At 54.5% G+C, this 21,250-nt stretch overlaps 1 protein-coding gene across 1 annotated transcript in view; it reads right to left on the minus strand.

Moving 5' to 3' along the window:
* Positions 1 to 1,375: 1,375 nt before the first annotated feature.
* EPHA8 (EPH receptor A8) overlaps positions 1,376 to 21,250 on the minus strand; it is a 50,720-nt gene continuing 30,845 nt past the window's right edge. Inside the window, exons 4-17 of the mRNA XM_059829936.1 lie at positions 15,775 to 15,930; positions 14,360 to 14,695; positions 11,928 to 12,052; positions 11,582 to 11,744; positions 11,091 to 11,187; positions 10,357 to 10,424; positions 9,689 to 9,814; positions 8,641 to 8,826; positions 7,958 to 8,019; positions 7,353 to 7,562; positions 4,822 to 4,971; positions 3,464 to 3,654; positions 2,913 to 3,068; positions 1,376 to 1,490 (exon numbers count right to left, since the gene is read on the minus strand). Of these exons, the coding sequence (XP_059685919.1) occupies positions 1,376 to 1,490; positions 2,913 to 3,068; positions 3,464 to 3,654; positions 4,822 to 4,971; positions 7,353 to 7,562; positions 7,958 to 8,019; positions 8,641 to 8,826; positions 9,689 to 9,814; positions 10,357 to 10,424; positions 11,091 to 11,187; positions 11,582 to 11,744; positions 11,928 to 12,052; positions 14,360 to 14,695; positions 15,775 to 15,930 (2,141 nt within the window). The remainder of the gene's footprint in view (positions 1,491 to 2,912; positions 3,069 to 3,463; positions 3,655 to 4,821; positions 4,972 to 7,352; positions 7,563 to 7,957; positions 8,020 to 8,640; positions 8,827 to 9,688; positions 9,815 to 10,356; positions 10,425 to 11,090; positions 11,188 to 11,581; positions 11,745 to 11,927; positions 12,053 to 14,359; positions 14,696 to 15,774; positions 15,931 to 21,250) is intronic.

Raw genomic sequence — 21,250 nt, forward strand, 5'->3', positions numbered from 1 at the left:
GTATTTCAGTAAAACAGTTCCCAAACCTACAGAAAATTGTATTTACACCCAAGAGAAACCTTCCCAGTCCACAGTTTTTCCCCACCCACCCAACACATCTCCATCTCTGCAGCCAGCTCAGCCTCTCAGACCAGCTTCCACAAGTCTTTGGAGGCCACTGCTCCGCACCAGGCAAGCTCACCAAAAGAAATGCTCCTGTGGAGGAGAGAGGAGAGCTGTAGAGGAAAGGCCAACCTCCCAGTCACTGGGCTCGTCAGCTGGGTAGTGCTGAAGATCCTCTTTGCCCAGAGCCCCTGTCCCCAGCTATAGGACTGTGTGATTGCAGCTGGAAATGTTGCTCAGGACCCCTCTTCTGCAGATGTCATGGCAGCCCTGGGCATAGTAGCAAGGTAATGGGACAGCTCTTGGGTTTCTCTAGGGCAATATAAGAACAAAGTAGAATTTGGCAGAAGTCTGTCTGTCTCTCCATCATGTGAGATGGGAGCAAACTCTTCCACTCCTCTCTGCTCTGGGGGAGGCCAGGATGGTTGTTCTGGTGGGGGAGAAACCTGAGCTTGTGGCCCTAGAAAACATGTCTGAGCTGCCCTGGGATGCCTGTGCTGGACCCGGAGAGGAGTAGTGCTGGTGGGTTCAAGAGGTGGAGAGCCTCCTGCAGCACCCTGGGGCTTCTTGCAGCTCCAGATAGCAGACCCTGGCCACCTCTTCTCCATGCTGGGGAAGTCTCCTCTGCACGCAGAGCCAGCTGTTCCTGGCACTGCCAGCTTGTACTCTGTCCCCTGCCCTCCTGGTCTTGGCAGAGGTGGACCATGAAGTCACCTGCAGGCTGGTGCAGTTCAGGAGGTCTGGACTGGAGTACACTCCAACTGGGAGGTACTGAGAACAGGGTTGTCTCTGCTGCGTGGCAGCCTGTGGGACCCTCCTCAGTTCAGAGATCCAACAAACTCCCCAGTTGTCAGATCCAAAGGAGCTGTGTGCCATGGCAAGCCCGGTCCCACTGCTCCTGGTATTGCTGTTGCATCTGATACCCCTCCATCTGCAGGTGCAGCTGGGGCCATCCCGCTGTGTGAAGGGGTTACCACTTGTCCTGCATAGTTGTGTGGGGACCCCCAATCCCACAGGAACACAGCAGAGGAAGGAGAGGCATGACATGTCCCTAGCCTGCTTGGAAGGCTGCTCCCCCCTTCAGATGGGGGAAGGAGGCAGCAGGACCATCGAGGTATCTGGAAAGCCACGTTTCCACTGATGCTGAAATCAAAGAGATGCTGGTGGGGCTCTAGGTCCTGGTCTGGTGCCCCTTTTCCTGCTCACCACCCTGCTGCCCCTTTTCCAGGGTTAGTGTTAAGGAATGCCCAATGCGGGTCTGCAAAGCCGGTGATCAGAGGTGCCTCCTGGGGCCATTTGTGTTCAGCAGCTGGGACCTCATGGCCTGGATGCTGCTCAAGATCTTCTTCTGGTGGCCCATCATGGTGATGCCCAAACTGCGAACATCCCTGGAGAACAAGGACACTGTCAGACATCCCATGGGTTGGACCTGTGCTGGGCCGCAGAGAGACACTGCTCCTCCCCATGTGTGCACCCCATGGACCAGCCCAGGACCCCGTGCCTGGCTCCTCTCCACTTGCCCATCAGCACAAGGCTGCTGCTGCTGAGGGATGGAGAGGCTGCCATTCCCTTGGGCACATCCTCCTGACAGGGCTGCTGTGACAGCACCAAAGGGGAGCAGGAGCAGGAAGGGGATCACTCCTGACAGGCTAGTAGGTGACAAGATCGATGCTCTGAAATTGGATTCAGTTTTAGTGAGATGCCCTCAGATAACCCAGTCAGGAAGACGGATAGATGATGAGCCTTCCCCACTCAAAAGCTTCCCTGATGTGCATGAGAAACAAGGATCAGTATCAGCTCAATCCCACAGCAAAGGCCCCAAGTACAGCCCCTGATCAATGCACATGACAGCCCTCTGCCTGTGTCTCTCCATCTTCCCTTTCACTGGCTCCTTCTCTACCTGCCGCACCTTGACCAAGGCATGCACTGTCACATCCTTACTGAGTAACGGGAACTACCGTCTGGCAGCTCCATGCCTTTTGACAGGGAACAAGTTTCCTCAGAGGAGAGGAGAGGTTGTTGCCAGCCCTGGACTAATGCTAACACCAAGGGATGGGGAATGTAAGCCCAGGGTAGGAGCAGGTATAGTTGCCATCTTTTCTGGTACCACTTGGAGCACCAGTCACCTTGGAGACCCCCTGGACAGGTGGCAGAGCAAGCTCCTTACAGCAGGAGGAGGAGGATGGGTGGTGGGACACATCTTCCCAGCTCTCCTTACTTAACCCAGCCTTGGTCACTTGACTATGACCTTCCACTCACACCAAGGCCCTGGATAGTGCTTCCTTGCCTAGCTGCACTGAGCAGGGAGCCAGCCCAGTGCACTGGGGTCTGAAGAAGCTCTGAGGTGCCCCCCAGATTCATTTGTTTCCCAATGATCCCAGAGAAGCTGCACAGTGTGCTGCAGCCACACTCTGGTCCAGACATGCCTTTCGCAGAGGAGACAAAGGTGAGAAGTGCAAGGAGACAGCAACCTCTTATCTGACCCTGCTTTGATCAGGAGGTTGGATTATATGACCTCCTGAAGCACCTTACAACCCGAATTACCTATGAACCTATGATGACATTGGAGAGCCACCACAGAGCACCAGAGGTGACTTAGTACTCAAACCCTCTCAGTACAACTCCCACACCTTCTCTCAAAGGTCAGCACAGCCTTGGACATTGTCCCAGGTCTCAACACCACTTCCTTAAGGGGTGTGTCTCTGGCATCAGGGACCAACTAGATCGAGCAAGGCAAGACGATCACTGTTTGGGGCTGGTGGGATGGTGCAGGGCAACCCAACTGGTGCTGTTTGTTCTCTGGTACTCACTCGATGTTCATGCGCATCACCATGCCCAGGGAGGAGTACCCTGCCATGGCAAAGTTGTCCCGGTAGTGCCCCAGACGGATGGAGTCCAGCCAGTCCTCCACTGTCAGACAGCTGGCCAGGTCGAGGAGACCCCTGTCAAAGCGTGTTTGGGTGAACCTGGGAGTAGGATGGAAGGGGTTAGCCCTGGAGGTGTTGGTCCTAGGTGGCCAGACTGTGAGGTCCACCTCAAAGAGCCCATCACCCTGCAGGGGAGGGCAGGACAGAGAGAGCGGGCTGGTAAAGGCAGGCATGCCACTGCGTGGGCATTGCTGCACACGTTTGGCCAGACCCTGGCATGGGGATGCCACGGTGGGAGCAAGGCAGGGAAATGCAGGATGCTTCCCACTGCCCATCACAACCTGTGCCCATGGGCCCCATGCATGTCCATGGTTGCAGGGAAGCCACTGCTGCGAGAGCTGGACAGAAATATCCCTTATTCACTGCAACCCACATGTTCTGCCCAGCATCAGCTGTGAAACCCTGCTCATCGCGACGGCTCAGGGAGCCCTTACCGGTTCACGGTGGCTGTGCACTTCAAGTTGTCAGGGTTGCGGATGAGCTTGTCCAGGATTCCGACAATCTGGGAGAAGCGTGGCCTCTCACTGCGGTCCTTCTGCCAGCAATCTAGCATGAGCTGGTGCAGGGCTGTGGGGCAGCCCATGGGGGCAGGCAGGCGGTAGCCTTCCTCCACCGAGTTAATGACCTGGAAGGAAGCCACATGCCAAAGTGGAGCTCCACTCCTGCCTGACTCCCAGCACCCCAGACGGCAGCACACAGGGAAGATCCCTGGTGCATGAGCTGCTGGGGCCATCAGATGGGGAAGCAGGGCGGGTGTATACAAGATTCATGTTAAATGACAAGTGCATTGCCAGCGAGCTGTGTGCAGTCTCTGTAGAGAGCTGGAAGCAGGCTGGATACATACACGTACAAGAAATCACTGCTATGACAGCGGATTTATTAAGTGGTCCAACAGGCCTAAAATATTGCAGCTTCCCTCCAGCAGACAAGCTACGAGAGCTGCACTCAGGTTCAGTTGTTCTACAGGCAGGGCTTGCCACCCCTCAGCAAGGCTGGAGGAAACCCTGCTCAAAGGAGCTGTGCGGAGGAGGTGGTGTAAGCCACTGCATCCGTGCCCTATTGTCACCAAAGCCACTGGGGAGAGAAGGGATTCTTAGGACTCTGCACGGAGAAGGCAGATAGGTTTCTAGTCCCCATAGGCAAAAAAAAGGAGTCCTGTGGTTCTGCAGAGTCAAAATATTCATTTTATTGCCTCCTTTTGGAAATTTTGGTCCCAGGTTATAGTCAGGAACATAACCTACATTTTCCTACAGTTTTATGTTACTCCTGAGGTAAGAGTGGCTCCCCATTACTTTGACAAGCCCAAAGCCTACTGCCGGGTGGTGCAAACCTGGGGCTTTCATCAGCCTCACATGGGCAGTGGAAGGGATGGACCCCCAGCACGGGGTGCAGGAGGGACTGGCAGGCTAATGCAGTGGGGCTGCAGTGACCCTAGGGAAGCCCTGACCCTTTCCAGGGAATGGGAAAGGTGGCACAACATGTGCTGAATCTCTCCAGCCAGCAGAAAGGCTTGTACAGAGCAGCAGACAGGGATGGGGAGACCCACAGTGCACACAACCAGGCACAGCCAGGAGTCACGGTGCTGCAAAGGAAAAGGCTGCATGGTGCAATGGTGGGCAACACTCTGAAGTCCCCGCTGAGGGGACAAGCGCACTGTGCGCAGCCCTGTGAGGATGTGAGGCGAGGCAAGGGCTGCTCTTTGGGTCCCTTTTCCCCAGCCCCTCTTGGGCTGGCTTGGCTGAGGGCAGGAGGAGAGGCAGGCTTGCCACTGTGCTGCCCCGCATCCACTCACGTCCCGGTTGGTCATGTTCCAGTACGGGCGCTCGCCGTAGGCCAGCACTTCCCACATGACGATGCCGTAGCTCCACACATCACTGGCCGAGGAGAACTTGCGGTATGCGATGGCCTCCGGAGCCGTCCAGCGAATGGGGATCTTCCCCCCCTGAAAAAGTGAGCAACAGTGGAGGCTCAGAACATGCAGGGCTCAGGCATCCCTACCTCTCTGCAGCTGGGACAGCAGATTAGGCAAGCGATATGCTGGGATTGCATCTTCTGGAAAGGACTGAGGAGTCAATCTGCACAAGATAAGCCTAGAGCTGTACCTGAAGGATGACTTCAAGGTATTTCCAGTAGAGCAAGGAGAAAGCTGCGCTGCTTTACAAGGTCTTCTTCATGCACAATTCTGGCTCTCAGTGTTGAAGAGAGAGGAATTCAAAGTGATGAGGTGAAGCCAAGGGCTACCAGAACACGAAAGCGTGGAGCTGAGCCTGGGTGCAGGCAGAGAGCCTGACTTGAGCAGAGAAGGAGAGTGGTGGCATGTGCTCCCTGTTCCTTACTGCTTTGGCAGACAAGCACTGAAGGGGAGGACTTGTTGAATTAAAGGGCCATGCTGACAAAAATCAGCAATAAATGGGCTAAGAATACATTTAAGCTGGAAATCTGGTTGCCAGCCATTTGAAGAGGAAAGTTGTGGCTCAGGAAACATAGGGTGGGTTTCCCAGAGCAGCCGGGAGAGGCGTGATGTGCCTGGGAAGACCTTTCAGGTATCCCTGTCTAGGGAGAGTTGCTTCCACCCAACTGAGTCCTGCCTATGCCAGTGCACTCCTTGATGGGGACTGAAGATGAATGATGTGTCCTTTGGCAGAGTCCCTTTTGGGAAGGCATCTCCTGAGCAGGTCAAGGACAACACAGGTGGAATACAGGATACCATCTTATCACAAGTTTCTGAACAAGAAAGCATCCTTGTTTTCAGGATACCCTGACTGAGACCTCGCCAGAGATCTCATGCTCCTGATCCTGTCACTGCATCCTTGTGGTTCAGCTGTATCTGGACTATGCACTTAGTCTTCCTCCAGAGCAACCAGCTCTGGTGGGTTTCACTGCGCCAAGATACCTCAAAGCCTCTGCTTGTGACATGCCTGCTTGCATTCATGCTGGGGACATGAGACAGTGCCTCTAGAAACTGTGCAGGATTGGAAAGGGTCAGCAGGTAAGTCAATACATGAGCTCTGGTCACTCAGGTCACCTTCCTGACACAGTGGTTACCAACATACCTTCTCTGGAAATTTGTTTGCGAAGATTAAAAGCACTGAGGGAAAGCTCAGAGACTGGCTTGGTGGGAGGAAGACCAGGCTATATGTGTGTCTGTAGGCCACAGACAAGGAGATGGGCTGCCTAGCTGATGTTGGAACCCTTCTTACCCTTCCTCTGAGAGTCCCAGAGCCAGGATGCAGAAGATGCTGTACTTGAATCAAGCAGCAGGAACCAAGCAGCAGGAACCTTCCCCAAAATTAAATGATCTGAAATACCAAGTTATTCCTTGAGAAACCAAAGGGAGCAGCTGAACACAAAGACACACATGGGACACATTCTGGCTCACTTCACCACTTGGCTGAAGCCAAGCCAAGACCATGTTCTCTAGGCTGGGACACTGTGCACTCATCCCTCAGAGCTGCAACTGCTTTGGACCCTGCTCTGCAGTGCTGTGAGCTATCCCAAACTAGCCTGAAGCTCTTTCTGCCTCTCTAGTCCTGGTTCTTCTGAAAAGTGATGCTCAAACTCCTCAGCTGCAGCTCCAAACTGGCCTCCATTGAGAACTGCCTATCATCTATCACATTTGCCCAGCCAGAGGTGTGCCTGGGGAGCACACTAATTTCTTTCATGGCCTGAGAAGTGCAACAAGAGCACATTCCCTCAATGTATTTCATTTCCCCTCTGATGACCTCCAGTGGAGGAGCACATCAAGCTCCAGAGCTGTCAGGTTGGCCAGAAATTCTTAAAATTACTTCATGGATAAAAGTGTCCTACCTTAAACCAAAATCATCTAGCTTGCAAAGCCAATTCCCACCTTTTCCACCTCCCTGAATGAGGCAGAGTCACATGGAAAAGCTAGTGTGTGGCCATGTTGCTGAAGAGTGTACCATAACACTGACCAATGGCTCTAGGACAACTGAAGGATGGAGCTACACAGTCTAGGGGAGGACTCCAACGGGAACATGGGAGCGACCCTGTGTGGTGGGCCACGCATGACCACAGGAGCTGTTGGCTGGGGAGGTTTGATCAGCTCCCTGCTCTCCCACCCTGCTTCTCTTTGTTCACTGCACATTTCAGTTCTGGGATGTCCCTGGATGACGGACAATACATTAATGCTCAGAAGCTATTTGGGTTCATGCTCTTGGTCCAGATATCAGCAGTGAGGTAACTATCTCCACACTTGCCCTGCCTACTTTGACTTGAGAGTGTCTAACTTTTCCATCTGTCAGTGACCTGGGGCAATCACTGTCAGTAAGGATCAGCAAGACTGCAACGCTAGGAACCACGCACCGTGGTGGTGTACGCAGCATCGGGGTCATCCTCCAGGATGCGGGAGAGGCCGAAGTCAGACACTTTGCAGACCAGGTTGCTGTTCACCAGGATGTTGCGGGCAGCCAGGTCCCGGTGCACGTAGCCCAGGTCAGACAGATACCTCATGCCAGCTCCAATGCCGCGCAACATGCCCACCAGCTGGATGATGGTGAACTGCCCATCGTGTTTCTGGAGAGGAAATAACCCAGAGTTCAGTTCGTGGTTTTCACCAGCATCCTGTTGATGCTGCTGTCATTAAACTAACCCCCTAGTACCTCTCAACTTTGGGTTAGTACCTCCTCTAACCCCAGTGCCTCTCCCTTGCTCCCCCAGCCCACCTCCTGCCTTCCCAGCGTCTCTGACACGCTGCTCAGGCAGGTGCCCCTGCCTTTGCAGTGCTGCTCTGGGGAGCCAGCTGCAATGCCCTGGAGCTGGTGTATGCTGGAGAGGTGAAAGCCCAGAGCACACTGCTCTCATGAAGGGGTTGCAGTGGCTGTGAGGCTGAGGAGCAGGAACCAGCCTCTCCTCCAGTCACTCAGCTCAGGGGGATGTGCAGTGAATAAAAATACAAAAGAGGTCCTTACCCTGAGGAAGGTGTCTAGCGAGCCATTCTCCATGTATTCAGTAACAATCATTACCAATTTGCCTGCAGAAGACAAGGGAGGTCAAGTTAGCAGAGAAGTCACCTTCGTCCGGGAAGCCCAGTGCCAGGCTTTTACTGGGAGAGACATGAATCCAGGCCTGTGAATATCCTGCAGCCCCGCAGAGCAGTCTCACCCCTGCACCGCACAGGATGGGCATGACAGTGGGGATGTGGCAATAACCCTGACACTTACCCCTCCCTCCAGGTGCTATTGATGTGGCTAGGTCAGCTTCGTTATCCTGCTGAAATTTGCATACCATTAGCATAACACTTTGCATCAGAATCTGCCTTTCTGAAGGAAGACTTCAAATTAGGATTCAATACAGGCAGCCTTTAAAATAAACCCTAATGGGTAGGACATCTCCTAAACCAATAACCCTGACCTGGGGTGCAATGCGGAGCGAGGTGGAGAACTGCCACATGGAGAGGTTGTCCTGTGAGAAAAGGCAAGGGGGTGGGATGGAGGGGACCCCCCCAATGGACATCTGACAAGAGAGCAACCAGAGCAGCTGAAAGATGGAGTGCACCCAAAGTGATCCCTGACCCCCATCTCCCAGGGTGCCCACAGGGAGATACATCCCAGCTTTGCCCCACCTCAGGGTCCTGACCCCGCCAGCCACATACTTCTGGTCACCACCCCTTCCAAGTGGATGACGTTGGGGTGGTCGAACTGTGCCATGATGCTGGCTTCGCTCAGGAAGTCCCGTCTCTGCTTCTCCGTGTAGCCTGCTTTCAGTGCCTTGATGGCCACGGGAATCTCCCTCTTCCCTGGCAGCTTCAGGCGGCCGTAGCACACCTCTCCAGACTCCCCTGCAAGGCAACGGAAGGTGAGGGCATGGGGAGCTCCTCGGCATCTTGCACCAACCCACCAGCACCACTGATTACCCCGTCTGCTGGCACGCTCACAGCGTGCTCCAGCCCCTCAGGACCCCTGGGCTCTTTGTGCATCACTGCCTCTGAGTACACAAAGGATTGCCCATCTCCGGCTTCCAGTGTCACCTCTGGGAACTGGGCAGAAATATCAGAAACCACCTCTCTCTGATGCTTTTTACTGAAGGTTATGGGCCAAGGGTAGTGATTATAGTGGTACTTGCTTTATTGCTTTTAATGAACAAATTCGGGAGTCTCTTAGAGCAGCAGGGATGTCTCTCGGCCAGGCTTCCTAATGCTGCTCTGGGGTAAGCCCTTGGGGTGCTGCTGGTAAAGTTCCAGCTCCATCTTTGCCCCATGCTTCCCTGCAAGACCCTGTTCCTATGCAAAAATCCCTTTTGTACTGAAAATTTACCATTTTGCTTGTGATTTCATTTGCATCTTGTCACCCCAGACTCTTGCTCCAAGGTTTGAAAGCAGGGTGGCTGCGTTGGAGCACCCACGCGGGACAGGCTGAGCCATCTGCTGTGTCAGCCTGAGCTGTCAGTGCCACACTGGCTGAACAGCAACCCTCTGCACCAGGCTGCCTCCAAAGAATGTATTTCGTGCACCAAAAATACCCCACTCTATCCATGATTTTGATCTCAAAAGGATAAGGAGCAGATGAAGCCCTGGCTGAGCACTGTGCCAGTGCTGCACAGCCTGCTGTGGTCCCAGCAGGCCACGGCAACAGCACAACCTCAGACCATGAATTTCCCTGGGCAGACGTGATGCAAAGAGGCAGCCTGGCCTGGGGACTCACCAGACCCAATGACCTTCTCTATCTTGATCCGGGAGGCCTCAATTTCACGGGTGAACTCATGCACGGCTTGGCAGGGGTCCTCGTACGTGTGGGGGTCCACATAGAACTTGGACTCGGGGAACTTCACTGCCAGGTTTCAAAGGGGAGAGAGGAGATAAGCTCTTTCAGGCAGCCCTGCTGAGAAGTAGGGGCACCCAGCAGCCAGGCAGAGGATGGGCAGGGGCAGGACTTCTTGGGTTGCCATGCTGAGGAGCCACAGAGGTTGCAGCCCCAAGGAAACCGAAGGCACTCTGTGGCATAGCAGTGTCCTCAGAGCAGCCCAGGACCTAGCTGCCCAGGTCTCCTCCATGGGATTGTCCCCCTCCATCACCCCCCACCCCCATCCCTCTCTTGTGATGAATTTTCCACTCTTCTGACTTGCTGCTGTCTGGGATGAGCCTGCCACAGTCCCATCTCACGCTGTGCAACCCTTCAACCCCATTATCAGGATGCCCCTGGGATCAGAGCTCCCACTCAGCTCTCCTAGACACATCCTCAGAAGCAGACAGTGGTCAAAACCCTTCCCCCTGGAAACAACAGCAGTGCCAGGGGGTAATGGTCCAGGTCCCTGCCCATCCACAGGGCTGAGGTCCTTCACACCCCAGGGGCAGCAGCAGAAAGGATCCTACCTTGCCCGTTCTGATAATGCATCTTCTCCTCGTCGGAGTCCTGGAAAGCCTTGCTGTACCCGCAGTGCCTGCCACGGGGACACAAGGGTCACAAGAGGTGCTCCTATCCCTTGCTCCCACAAGCATCCCAAAGGCAGGGTGGAAGGCAGTGCATGCCAGGGCTGTAGGCAGCCCAGGGGGAGCTGGAGCTAGCACATGGCCCTCCACCAACTGCATCCCTGCGTCTTGCTGAACTGACACTTTGTCCTGGAGCAAGGTACTTTCCAGGTGCTTTCCAAGGCTTGGCAGTGCTAAAAGCTGCAACCCTTTTGTCTCCTCTGGGCAGCGGCACGTGTGCTCAACATGCCTGGCTCAGCCATGCCGAGATGTAGCAGACCCAATCCCCCTTGGACCTTTCTGACAGAGAAGAGCTCTCGCCACTCCTGACCTACCCTGTAGCCCATCAGTCAGCCCTTGTACTGGTAGTGGTACTGATACTGTCATTGCTATGGCTATGACTACTGCTACTGCTACTGCTCTTCAGCCTGCTGACATGCGGGGAAGGTCTGGAGACTGGCTCTGCCTCAGGGAAAGTGGAGGCAGGGTGACCCTTAAACAAAGTCTCTTGGTTGCTTATTAACCCCTGACCTGTGAATGCTCTGGACAAACTGAGAGGAGAAAAGTTGTGCCCAAGTTCTCCCATCCCTCCTGCCTCTCTTGGTGACAAGCTACACTGACCTCCAGAAAACACTTACCTCTTCTTGCAGATTAGGACCACCAGCAACGCGACGAGGCCAGTGATGAGTGTCAGGCAGATCCAGACAATTGTCATCGTGTCATACCGGAGAGAGACTGGAAGAAGCAGCGTAGGAAGGAGGTGAGGAAGGAGTGAGGAGTGCTCTGCTGAGCTCAGAAACTTGCCTACCCCAATGGGGTCATGTTCTTCAAAGATAAAGCACCATTCCCCATCCAGCCCCAGCTTTGGGGCTATCCCAGTGTACAGGGACAATTTACACATGGGGAAACCAAGAACAGATCTGGGAAAGCCATGGTGATACAGCAAACCAGCTCAGAGAGTAATCTGGAGCCTCAGGACCTCACCAGGTCTTCCCTGCCCTAACTGCTATGTCCTACCTCAAGTCTCCTTTCCCATGTGGCAGAGGAACAATGGCCATGGACAAGGGCATCGCCATCCCCCATGCTCCCTGCCCCACACTTCCCACATCCCACATCTGCACACACTCACCTGGCTTCCCCGTTTCCACCTCCACGGTCTGACTGAACCTCCCGCAACCAGCGGAGGTGCGAGCCCGAACCTGGAAAATGTAGCGGGTTGCAGGCTTGAGCCCAGAGATAGTCGCAGTGGTGTCCTTGGATTTCAGAGTTGAATAGCTCTGCATTTCCTTGTCCTGGGGAAAAACAACACCAAAACCCTCGCTGCATCAGCACAGCAACCACAAAGTCTTCCAAAATAGTCCTTTGTGCAAGGCTGGCTGATAGCAGTAATTGCACCAGCAGAATTTAAACCGAGCTATATCCCTGTCTAAATCTGCCACGCTGGGACTGGTTTGCGGCAGTGAGCTCAACATTACCTTCTCGTAGTACTTGATCTCGTACTCCAGGATGATGCCGTTGGGCTGGTCTGGTTCTTGCCACAGCAAGGTGACACTGTTCTGGCCCGTGCTCTCCTGGCGGACTGCCACCACCTGGGATGGGGCTGGGGACACAGACGGGAGGGTGTTAGGTGCCTGCTGGTGGGGGTCCTGCATGGGTGAGGGCAGCAGGACACAGCAGCAGGGAAAGGTGGAACTGGAGCCCCATGCAGGACCCCTGGTTTAAACCATGTTTCTGTTTTAATTAAAGCCATGTGGGGATGAGTGCTGTGAAGGGGCTTGCAAACAGGCTTTTGTTTGCTTCAGTTGCTTCAATCTCTTTCCCATGGAGTGAGCAGGCTCGGAGGACATGAAAGAGGAGGGCACTGTCCCAGCACAGGCAGGAGGGGACACTGGTGCTTCGCTGTGATCTGAAGCCAGAAAAGAGAAGGGGCTGCGGGGCTGGAGGTCGTGGAGATCCCTAGCAGGACCCTGACCCCTCCTGCCCCGCCCTGGGGAAGGGGGAGATGGGCAGGGGAAGAGGGAAAGGGGAGATGATAAATGCCCAGAGGGGTGATCAGGGACTGAGCATCAGTCTAAAGGTGCCCTGGGGGTGCTCTCCTGCCCTGAGATACTTGTCATCTACCTGGGACTGGGCTGGGAGCCTGTGAATTGGTGCTTGTACCTGCTGTGTCTGAATTGGAGCTGCCACAGCCAGAGGAGTCAACTCACTGGCCTCTTTTGCCTCTGGGAAAATTCCCCCTTGAAGGACCCCAGAGAGTGTGTTGGGTGCTGTGATGGCCAGGCGCAGCCATTGGGTCCGACTCATGGAAAGGGTCAGGCACCCCTTATGACCCTAACTGTCAAATGACAAACAGGATGTGGTGGCTCTGGGGAAGATGGAGCTGCTGTTTGCCGTGGCTGCGGTGCAGGCGTGTGCTGGAGCAGCACAGGGACCAAAAGAGGCCACAGGGGCTGCAGCAGCAGTGGGGCACCCAGGGACTGAAAGGCAGCAGTTCATCTTTGAACTGGCTCCTCTGAGTAGCAGAAATCACTGTTGGGACGCAGAACCCTGGGGAGCTGGGGCAGGGTGGGATGGTGGGAATCAGCTAAACCCCACAGGCATGTGCAACGCCACCTCTCCAGACAGCCCCAGGGCATCTCTCCTGCCCTGCTCAGCCCCCCGGGGCTGGGGGGGGACAAAAGTGACCAGCACCCAGCGTGGGCAAGCCACCCGGTGCAGTGTGGCAGGGGTCCCTCAGCCCCTCCGGTGGGCGGGGATGCTCTGTGGTGTGCAGCAGCTGGGGCATCGCGCAGGCACGGCAGCTAAACTTCAATTAGTACCAAATTCCCAACCCCGCTGGTTTCACAGCACCTGCTCAGCATACACTTTCCAGCAGAGAGGTTGAAATGGGAATATTCAGCACTTCCGAGAGCATCCCCTGCCAAGGCATCAGGCTGATGCTGCTCGTCAGCACTTGGAGGGATCATGCAGAAGTGAGCTGGCAGGACTGAGCCTTTTCCACGTGCGCTCGGTGGAGGGCTGAAGAAGTGCTACGGGCAGGCATTAATAACAAAAGGGCCTTGTTCTCATGCCAGCTATGAGCTAACCCAACGAGCCTCCCTGGGTTCCTCCTGCTGGCACCACCACCATGAGAGCAGAAGGGGCTCAGCATCACGGGAAGTTCCCGTGGGCTCGTTTCCAACTGGGAGGATTAACAAGAAGGGTCAGGCCCTGCCCTGTCTCCTCTGCCCGCAGTGTGCTCCATGGACAGGGGCTTAGCTGGGCTTTGCTCTGGGGAGATGCCCAGGTGACCCTGGAGCAAGGTCCTGGCCCACCTGGACTAGAGCATTGCTCAGAAGTATTTCCTGGGGAAAGAGCATTTCACAGCAAGGGATTTGCAAAGATGAGACATGCATGAGAATGACTTTTCCCAGCAAACGTTGCTGTCACCTGCCAGGGCCTGGCATTGGTGTGAGCTAAGAGCAGAGCATGAACTGCTGCTTGGCCCTTTGGGAAGGGACAGAAGGCTGGAGGAACAGCCTGAAAGATTCATGCTCCACTTAGTGTTTGTGTCAATAAACAAGTGTTTTCCATGCCCCCTGTCTCCTGCAGAAAAGGAGCCTCCACCAGCAGCTGCAGGCTGAAGTGGAGGGAACGGAGGATGAAAAAGGACACCATGAATGAGAGAAGGGTAAGAGTTGCCTTGGGCAGCAGCTTGTCCCCAGCCCACCCTGTCTCCCTGAACCCACCTCCAGCAGCAGAGAGTATAGGGGTCACATCTCCTGGGGGTCCCATGCCCATCACCAAACCAGCCCTTGACTGCTAGGGCAGGTTCTGGCTCCTGCGGATACTGGCTGGAGCAATGTTGGAGCAACATCAGCATCACCCACACAGGCAAAGCCTTGAGGGGGGTGTCTGCTCCTCCTACCTGCCTGGTTTGTCGTGATGTTGGCAACTGCAGCTCTCCTGGACTCCAGGCTGAGGTCGGAGACACCATTGACGGCCTCCACCCAAAAGGAGTAGTTGGTGTGGGCCAGGAGGTTGGTCACTGTCAGTGCTCCCTGAACCAGGCTCATCTGCTGGGGCACGAAGCGGATCCCACTGCCGCATGCCTCGCACTGGCCAGCATCCCCCATGCAGCGCCTGCAGACCACGTTGTACACGATGTCAGCACGTCCCCCCTTGTCCAGGGGCGGGCCCCACTCCAGTGTCACTGAGGTGCCATTTACACTGGAGATCAGGTTCACAGGAGCAGAGGGGGGACCTGGAAAAGAAGCAGAGGTTCAGGCAGAGCCAGCGCTGCTGAAGTGTGTTGGGACTGGCAGAGCATGGGACCAACGGAGAGAGGCACCTTGGGCAGCATGTACCTGCACGTGCAAATGATGCTACAGGGAATACGGAGCTGCCCAGAGGGGGAAATGCTCCAAAGAGAAGACAGCAAAGACACAGACAGGTCTCAGGGTGAAATGCCATGGAGGTAAGATGTCATGGATCAGGATGCCAAATGCAAGGCAGGCAAGAGCTGATGTTTGTTCCGGGGGAAGCGGGAAGTAATGGGAATGCGTGAAGATTTTGGAGGAAGAGTCAAGGTGTTGATGGGCTGGACAGTGGAGAACAGGACCTGCTCATCTAAAGGGAAAGGTAAACTCACATTCCCTGGGAAGATTAACAATTTTGGGTGGATATTCCCTAGGGAAACACAAGTCAGATGTTGCTGACCTGTGTTTCATCCTAGCTTCAGCTAGCATCCCAACAACTTTCTGCCCTCCTGGACAAACTACAGAGAGGAGGACTCCTCTGGGATGTTCTTGTCCCCTTTTAATAGCACCAGGCCCCTCAAAGCAGCCTATTGCAGAGAGCTGAGCTGAAACCATATGGCAAGTCCTAGTGCCACTGTCCACCCACAGTGAAGGAGAGCACAGCAACACTTGCGCTGCCCCATGGCCTCCCAGGGGTCTGACCACCCTGGGCACTCCTGCAAAGGAAAGCAGCCAGCACGTGGCTGGTATGCTGGCTGGTGCGTGAGCAGGTGATCTTGCTGGCAGAGCCATGGTCTTACCCTGTGCCGTCGCAGGAGAGAGCCCTGGGAGGGGAGCAGGCTCTGGCCAGGGAGGTTTGGAGAGCAGCAGGATGAGGATAAGACAGAGGACAGTGAGGGATTGCAGCTAAGGGCGTCTCAGCTCATGCACCAAAGGGAGACCCAGGGTTGAAAGGCTGCCACAGAGCCTTGGGCAGCATGCATAGAGGCAAGGGTGCATGACGGGCTCAGCCCAGGAGCATCTGAGGACGTGACACTTGCCCCGCTGCAGCACAGATGGGTGCTTGGGCAGCTGGAGTACTCACGCGTGCAGGCGGCCGAGGGGGGGTCCTGCACCGCCCTGTAGAAGCTGCTGTCGCAGCGGCACACGCGGGCCGCCCGGCTCTCTGAATGGCTGTGCAAGGGGCACTTTGCACACAGCTGGTCCCCGGGGGCTGACTTATAAAATCCCAGCTGGCAGGCTGCAGGGGAGGGAACGGGCAGAGGTCAGAGGGATGCACCTGGACGAGGAGCAACCCACGGCTTGGCAAATCCCACCAGCGCAAAGGTGGACCTCACTCTAACCCCCATCCCAGTGCATGGGAAACCAGCCCCTATCCCCAGCGTCTGGCTGAGTCCCCCTCCAGCTCTCCAACTGGAAACTGAGCTCTGCGAAAACTGCTTTTGTTTCTCCCCCCAGGCTGTACTTACTGCCATCCTGGTACCTGTTCCCCACTATTTCATAAGCAGACTTGGGTGCCTCTGATTTTTGTGAAGTGCCTATAAAGCTCGAGGTGCTCTCCTTGCACCCATGCCTGCTGCCCAGAGCTCTCCCCACTGCAGCCACCCCCCTGGGCCACCGCCTGGCCCCAGGGCAGGGAGCACTGTGAAGATCAAACCAGGCAGCACTGGCGAATCACCTTGTAAACTATTCTAAGAACCATCATTTATGGGGCAAATTTATGGCACGGCCCTCACTTCACAGTGGTTGCCACACTATTCATGCTGGGTGTGCCCAGGTGCCCAAGAGCATCCATGTGTGCGGTTTCAAGAATTAAAAGCTCCGCACCTGGGACATGGTGCACACCCCTCTGCAAGACTGTGGTGTGCTGCTATACGAAGCGACAAATTTCCTTGCACAAAACAAGGGAGAACACCCTCTCTTGTTTCACATTGCAGCAAACCAGCAGTGCATGCACACTGCCTGCTCTCTGCAGAGGGACAGCAAGGCCAAATGAGCCAGTCTGAGTTTTTTCTGACAGCACAACCTGCCTTCTTCAGTTGCTCTGCCTCCTCCTGGTCCTGAGGCTGTGCAGCACACGCTCATCCCACACCCGGGCTGGCATCCGTCTGCTCCATCCTACCCCCACCTCTCCCAGCAGCCCCTCGGGTGAATCATTTGTCACACAAACAAACAAGTCGTCTCTCGTTAGGAAAATCGATTAGCTCAAGAGCGACATGTGGCATGTCAGGTGTCTGTCTGGGGGTGGAAGGATCTGTCCTCTTTTGCACATTTCAATTCCAAGTAAGGAAAAACAAGCTCTGTCTGGGTCCCCATATTCATCAAGTACTTCTAGGACCAGTTCCAGTGATTCAAGCATTATTCCTGGCTCTGACTCATTTCTGTTTTTCCCTACTGAGGTAGTAATACCTTCATTTTCCCGTCTTTACCCCCAGTGGCCAGCTCTGCATACAACCTCAATTTTTGCTTCCAAGCATGTAGAAGGGTTTTGTTCGCAATCCAGCATCCCTGGTGGTCTGGGTCCCTCCGTGCTGTCTGTTCTGCTTCTAGGTGCTGATTTGCTTTTTTATTAATAACACTCCTTTTCTTGCTACAGATCTCCCTGGACTGATTGCTACCAACATATTTCACATATCACACGCTGCACAGTAATACCACAGCCTCTTTTTAACTGAGCTACTTTCAGCAATGGCAGCTGAAGGCAGTGCTCCAGCCACACACATCCCTGCTGGCTTGCTGGTCCCTCTTCAGACTGTCACCAGCTTCTGTGGCACTTTTGCACCGAATGCCACTTTAAGGACAGGGGAGCAATACCACCAGCAGGATGTACACGTGCTGCACATGCCACAGGTGTTGGTATCACAGGTTGGTATCACATCTTGGTATAGCAGGCTGGAAAAAGCAAAGGCCAGAAGTTCCAGAGTTTGTTCCTAAATTCCTGCTCTTCCACTCCCCAGAGGTCATCAGAGCAAGGAGCAGAAATGTCCAAAACTGGGGATGCAAGGAAAGGCAGATGTGACTCACGAGGAAATTGCAGCACCTCAGGGCTGGCTTTGCTCCCCAGCTCTCTTGACACCTTTCACCTCCTCAAAGGCATGGAAGAGGAGAGAAAACAGGGGAGGCAGAGTTGGGTGAGGAGGTTTGCTGTCCCCAGCCAGCCAGACCAATACAGCCCAGGACATTTGCCAAGCTCTGGTGCTGACTGGTCCTCGTGATGCCACACACCAAGAGAACAGGGGACTCTCTGCCTTTACCAAATGCCCTCTGCCTGATGCTGCAACACCCTCCAGTCTGCAACCCCTTGGCTTTGGGGTGTAAGACTGAGACAAGTGCTGTTACACCCTGTTCTCAGGTGGGGACAAATTTGAGAGGTAGCCAGCTGGGGAAAAAAACCCAACCCAAATCTCTAAGAAAGAAAAGCTCCCAGTTTTTCCATGTAGGAAAGGATGAAGACACTGCATGAGCACAGCCTACCAGATGGGAATCAAGCAATGAGACAGCCCCACAGTCCGTGCTGGCAGCATGCGTGTCAGGATTTGCTGCCTTCAGCTTGTGTGAATCCCCCTTGGACCTGCAAACCACCGTAATCTCTACCCATGCAACAACCAGGGACTCCATTCAAGAGGCATGGTTCCTCCCACCAATATTTAATTAAGGGCAGAGAAATCAGTGCTACATCAGGTATGGAGAGACAGGCCAGCAGGAAGGATGGGAACACGAAGCGCAGCAGATTTGCACCAAGCAATCGTAATCACTTAGCATTTAATGCTGTAAAAAAACCCCATTAATTACCTGTAGCAATGATTCACAATTATTTTAGATGCACTCAGGGGGAAAATTATCCTAAATGACAAATTACAGGTGAATTTGTGCACCAGGGCAGAGCCATTGGGAGCCACCTCCTGGCACCTGGACAGCACGGAGCAGGTGAGGAGGCCTGGAGAGCAACTGGGGCTGGGGCAGTCACTGCTCTGGATGGGGTCATGCACCTCTGTGTGCCTCCGTGCTTGCTTTGGATGGAAGCAGGGCACACGTGCAAAGTCTTTCGCAGGCACGGGAAAAGGCACCAGCTTGGGACCTGCACAAGATATGAAATCCCTACAGTACAGGATGACAGGCATGTCCTGCTCTGGATTGAGCTCTCTCATGCCAGACCAGTGACACATGGAAGACCAGGACCTCCTGGGTTAGCTCTGGTAAGAGCAAACCAGCAGAGAAAAATTCAATCAAACGCACCATGTCTAAAATTTACAGGGCTCCACAGCCATGGTTGTAGCACACACTGAAGCCACCAAAATCTGAAGCCACCCACCAGGGAGGTGCAGAATGGTTGTCCTGCTGTCTTCACTGCAACCAGCTACTGCCACCTGCCAGAAGTGCCCTCCTAGGAGCCCTGCAGAAGATGGGGATTTATTTTTTTTTAATTATTTTATGCAACTGATACCCCTGCTCTGTGTCTGAGGATCTCTGGTCCTCCTTCTGTCCCAGTGCCATTCCCTGTGTAAAACTCAGCCAAGGCTGCCTGTCCTTGCAGTTTCATCTCACAGTGTGGTTTTACAGTGCATACGGGGCAGCAGCAGATCTTCACCTGCAGCCCAACTCGAGATTTGCTCATCTACACTGAGCTTGCAGCCTAGACACCTGGCTGGTCCCAGTATCACAAGCAGAGCCTACAAAAACCAACACTAAACCTGTGCTTGGCAGAGCACATCTGCAGCCCTCTGTTGCATAGGTGGGTCCCCAATTATCACCCCAGCCTGCTGGGCTCAATACCACAGGGCTTCCACTGATTCCCCCACCCTGCACAGCACATCTTGCCTGTTTTTCACCAGCCCCATTCTCTTATGCATCTCCTGCCCAAGGGGCCCTGGAGCAGCAGGCTTGTCTCAGAAACAGCAAGCGTGGAAAGGGCTCTGCCAGCCATCTGTAGTTCGGTCCATTTGTTTCCCTCCCTCTCTGTCCTCTGGGGACAGGACAACATCTGCTAATAAGCTGGCAGAGCTCGGGAGATGATAGATGAACCTGTCGAGGATATGCTAGCCGGGAACAAGCCACTCTTCTCAGTCTGAAGTTGCCGTCTGGGACTAGTGCTCTGCAGGTGGCCCTGGTGGGACCACCAAGGGCTACTTCAGTGGGGCTGCAAATGCAAGCATCGACCCCGTGACACTCCTTCTCAGCTCCATCCTCAGCCCAGGAGGTTCGGGCAGGGGGAGGGCACGGCTGAGAGGGTGCCATGGGGCAGCTCCACAGCCCTGGTGCCACCAATTGCTCCCTTCCCTGACCCTGCAACAAAGCTGAGCATCAGCAAGCACCAGAAAAGCAGCCATGTACCTCCCTTTGGCAGTGCTGGGAAGAGATAGAGAAGGAAATAAGGGTGTTGTAGCCACTGTGACAGCCAGAGACAGGCACCAGTCCCAGAGCCCTCCAGGCTGCAGGAGAAGCTAGCACAGAAAATCCCAGCTCCTTTCAATCCAGTTTCAGCATGATGCCTCCAATCTCAGCTCCCACATGACACAGACACTAAAACAGAAGCATGTTATTCACAGTCATGTCTTAAAAAGAGGCATCTGCCTCATTGCCCCAAACATTGCATTTTTGCAAGGTTGTGCTCCCCCTTCCCTGCAATCCCAGGCCACCCCAGGCTCTGTCCCCAAGTTGGTCGGTGGTCTGGAGGGGGTTTTGGGGGCTGGCTGGGCTGGCTCTCTCAGGCAAATTCTTGGTCATGCATTGCCCCACGGCCTTGCTGAAGCTCTATGCATCCTTTGCATGCTGCTTGCCCCTGCACTGTCTCACACCCCCGATCACTGCCTTACCTGTAGCCCCTGAGCACCACCTTACAGCCCTTCACACAGCCCAGTTCCCACCTTGCAGCCCCTTTGCACAGCTCACAACCCTTCCCACCCCAAATAAATACTACCTTACAACCCGTCACACCACTCTGCACACCTGAACTTGTCTCGTATCACCCCAGACTCCACCTCACATCACCTCCCCACTGCTTGGCCCTTCTTCCCATAATTCAACCCATTTCACACTCCTTCGCACTCCCGAACGTTGCAGAGAGGGGAACAGGGGGAGTTCTCACCCATGAAGGTTTTGCAAAGCTAGCAAAACCCTGTGCATCAGGCTGCGAGCAAATGGCACATGCAGCAAAGGACACCCTGCACAGCTTCAGGCCTAACACCCAGATTTCACGGCCACCAGGACAAGTTGTATAAGGAGGCCCCTGCTCTTCTAAGTGGAGTAATCCCACTTGTAGTGCTGTGTAGACTGGAACCATGGTGGTCCAGATTGGCTGCATCCCAAACTGGACATCTGCATGGCACTGCCGTAGAAAAATCAGCAGGTCTTGCCTCTTGCCTTGAATTCAGTACTGTTGAAAGCGCCCCTGACTCTATCCTGCTCTTCTCCCCTACAACTTTTTTTTAAAAAAAAATAAAGAAAAAAAATCAGGAAACATCCAAATCCCAGTTTGCTGCGAGTGCTGCTCTGCTGCCTGGTACAGACATCCTTCTGCAGGAGCAGAGTTGAGGTGATGCTGTGCAGACTTATGTAGGTGA

This window comes from Gavia stellata, chromosome 27, assembly GCF_030936135.1.
Source record: "Gavia stellata isolate bGavSte3 chromosome 27, bGavSte3.hap2, whole genome shotgun sequence".
NCBI classification, from domain to species: domain Eukaryota; kingdom Metazoa; phylum Chordata; class Aves; order Gaviiformes; family Gaviidae; genus Gavia; species Gavia stellata.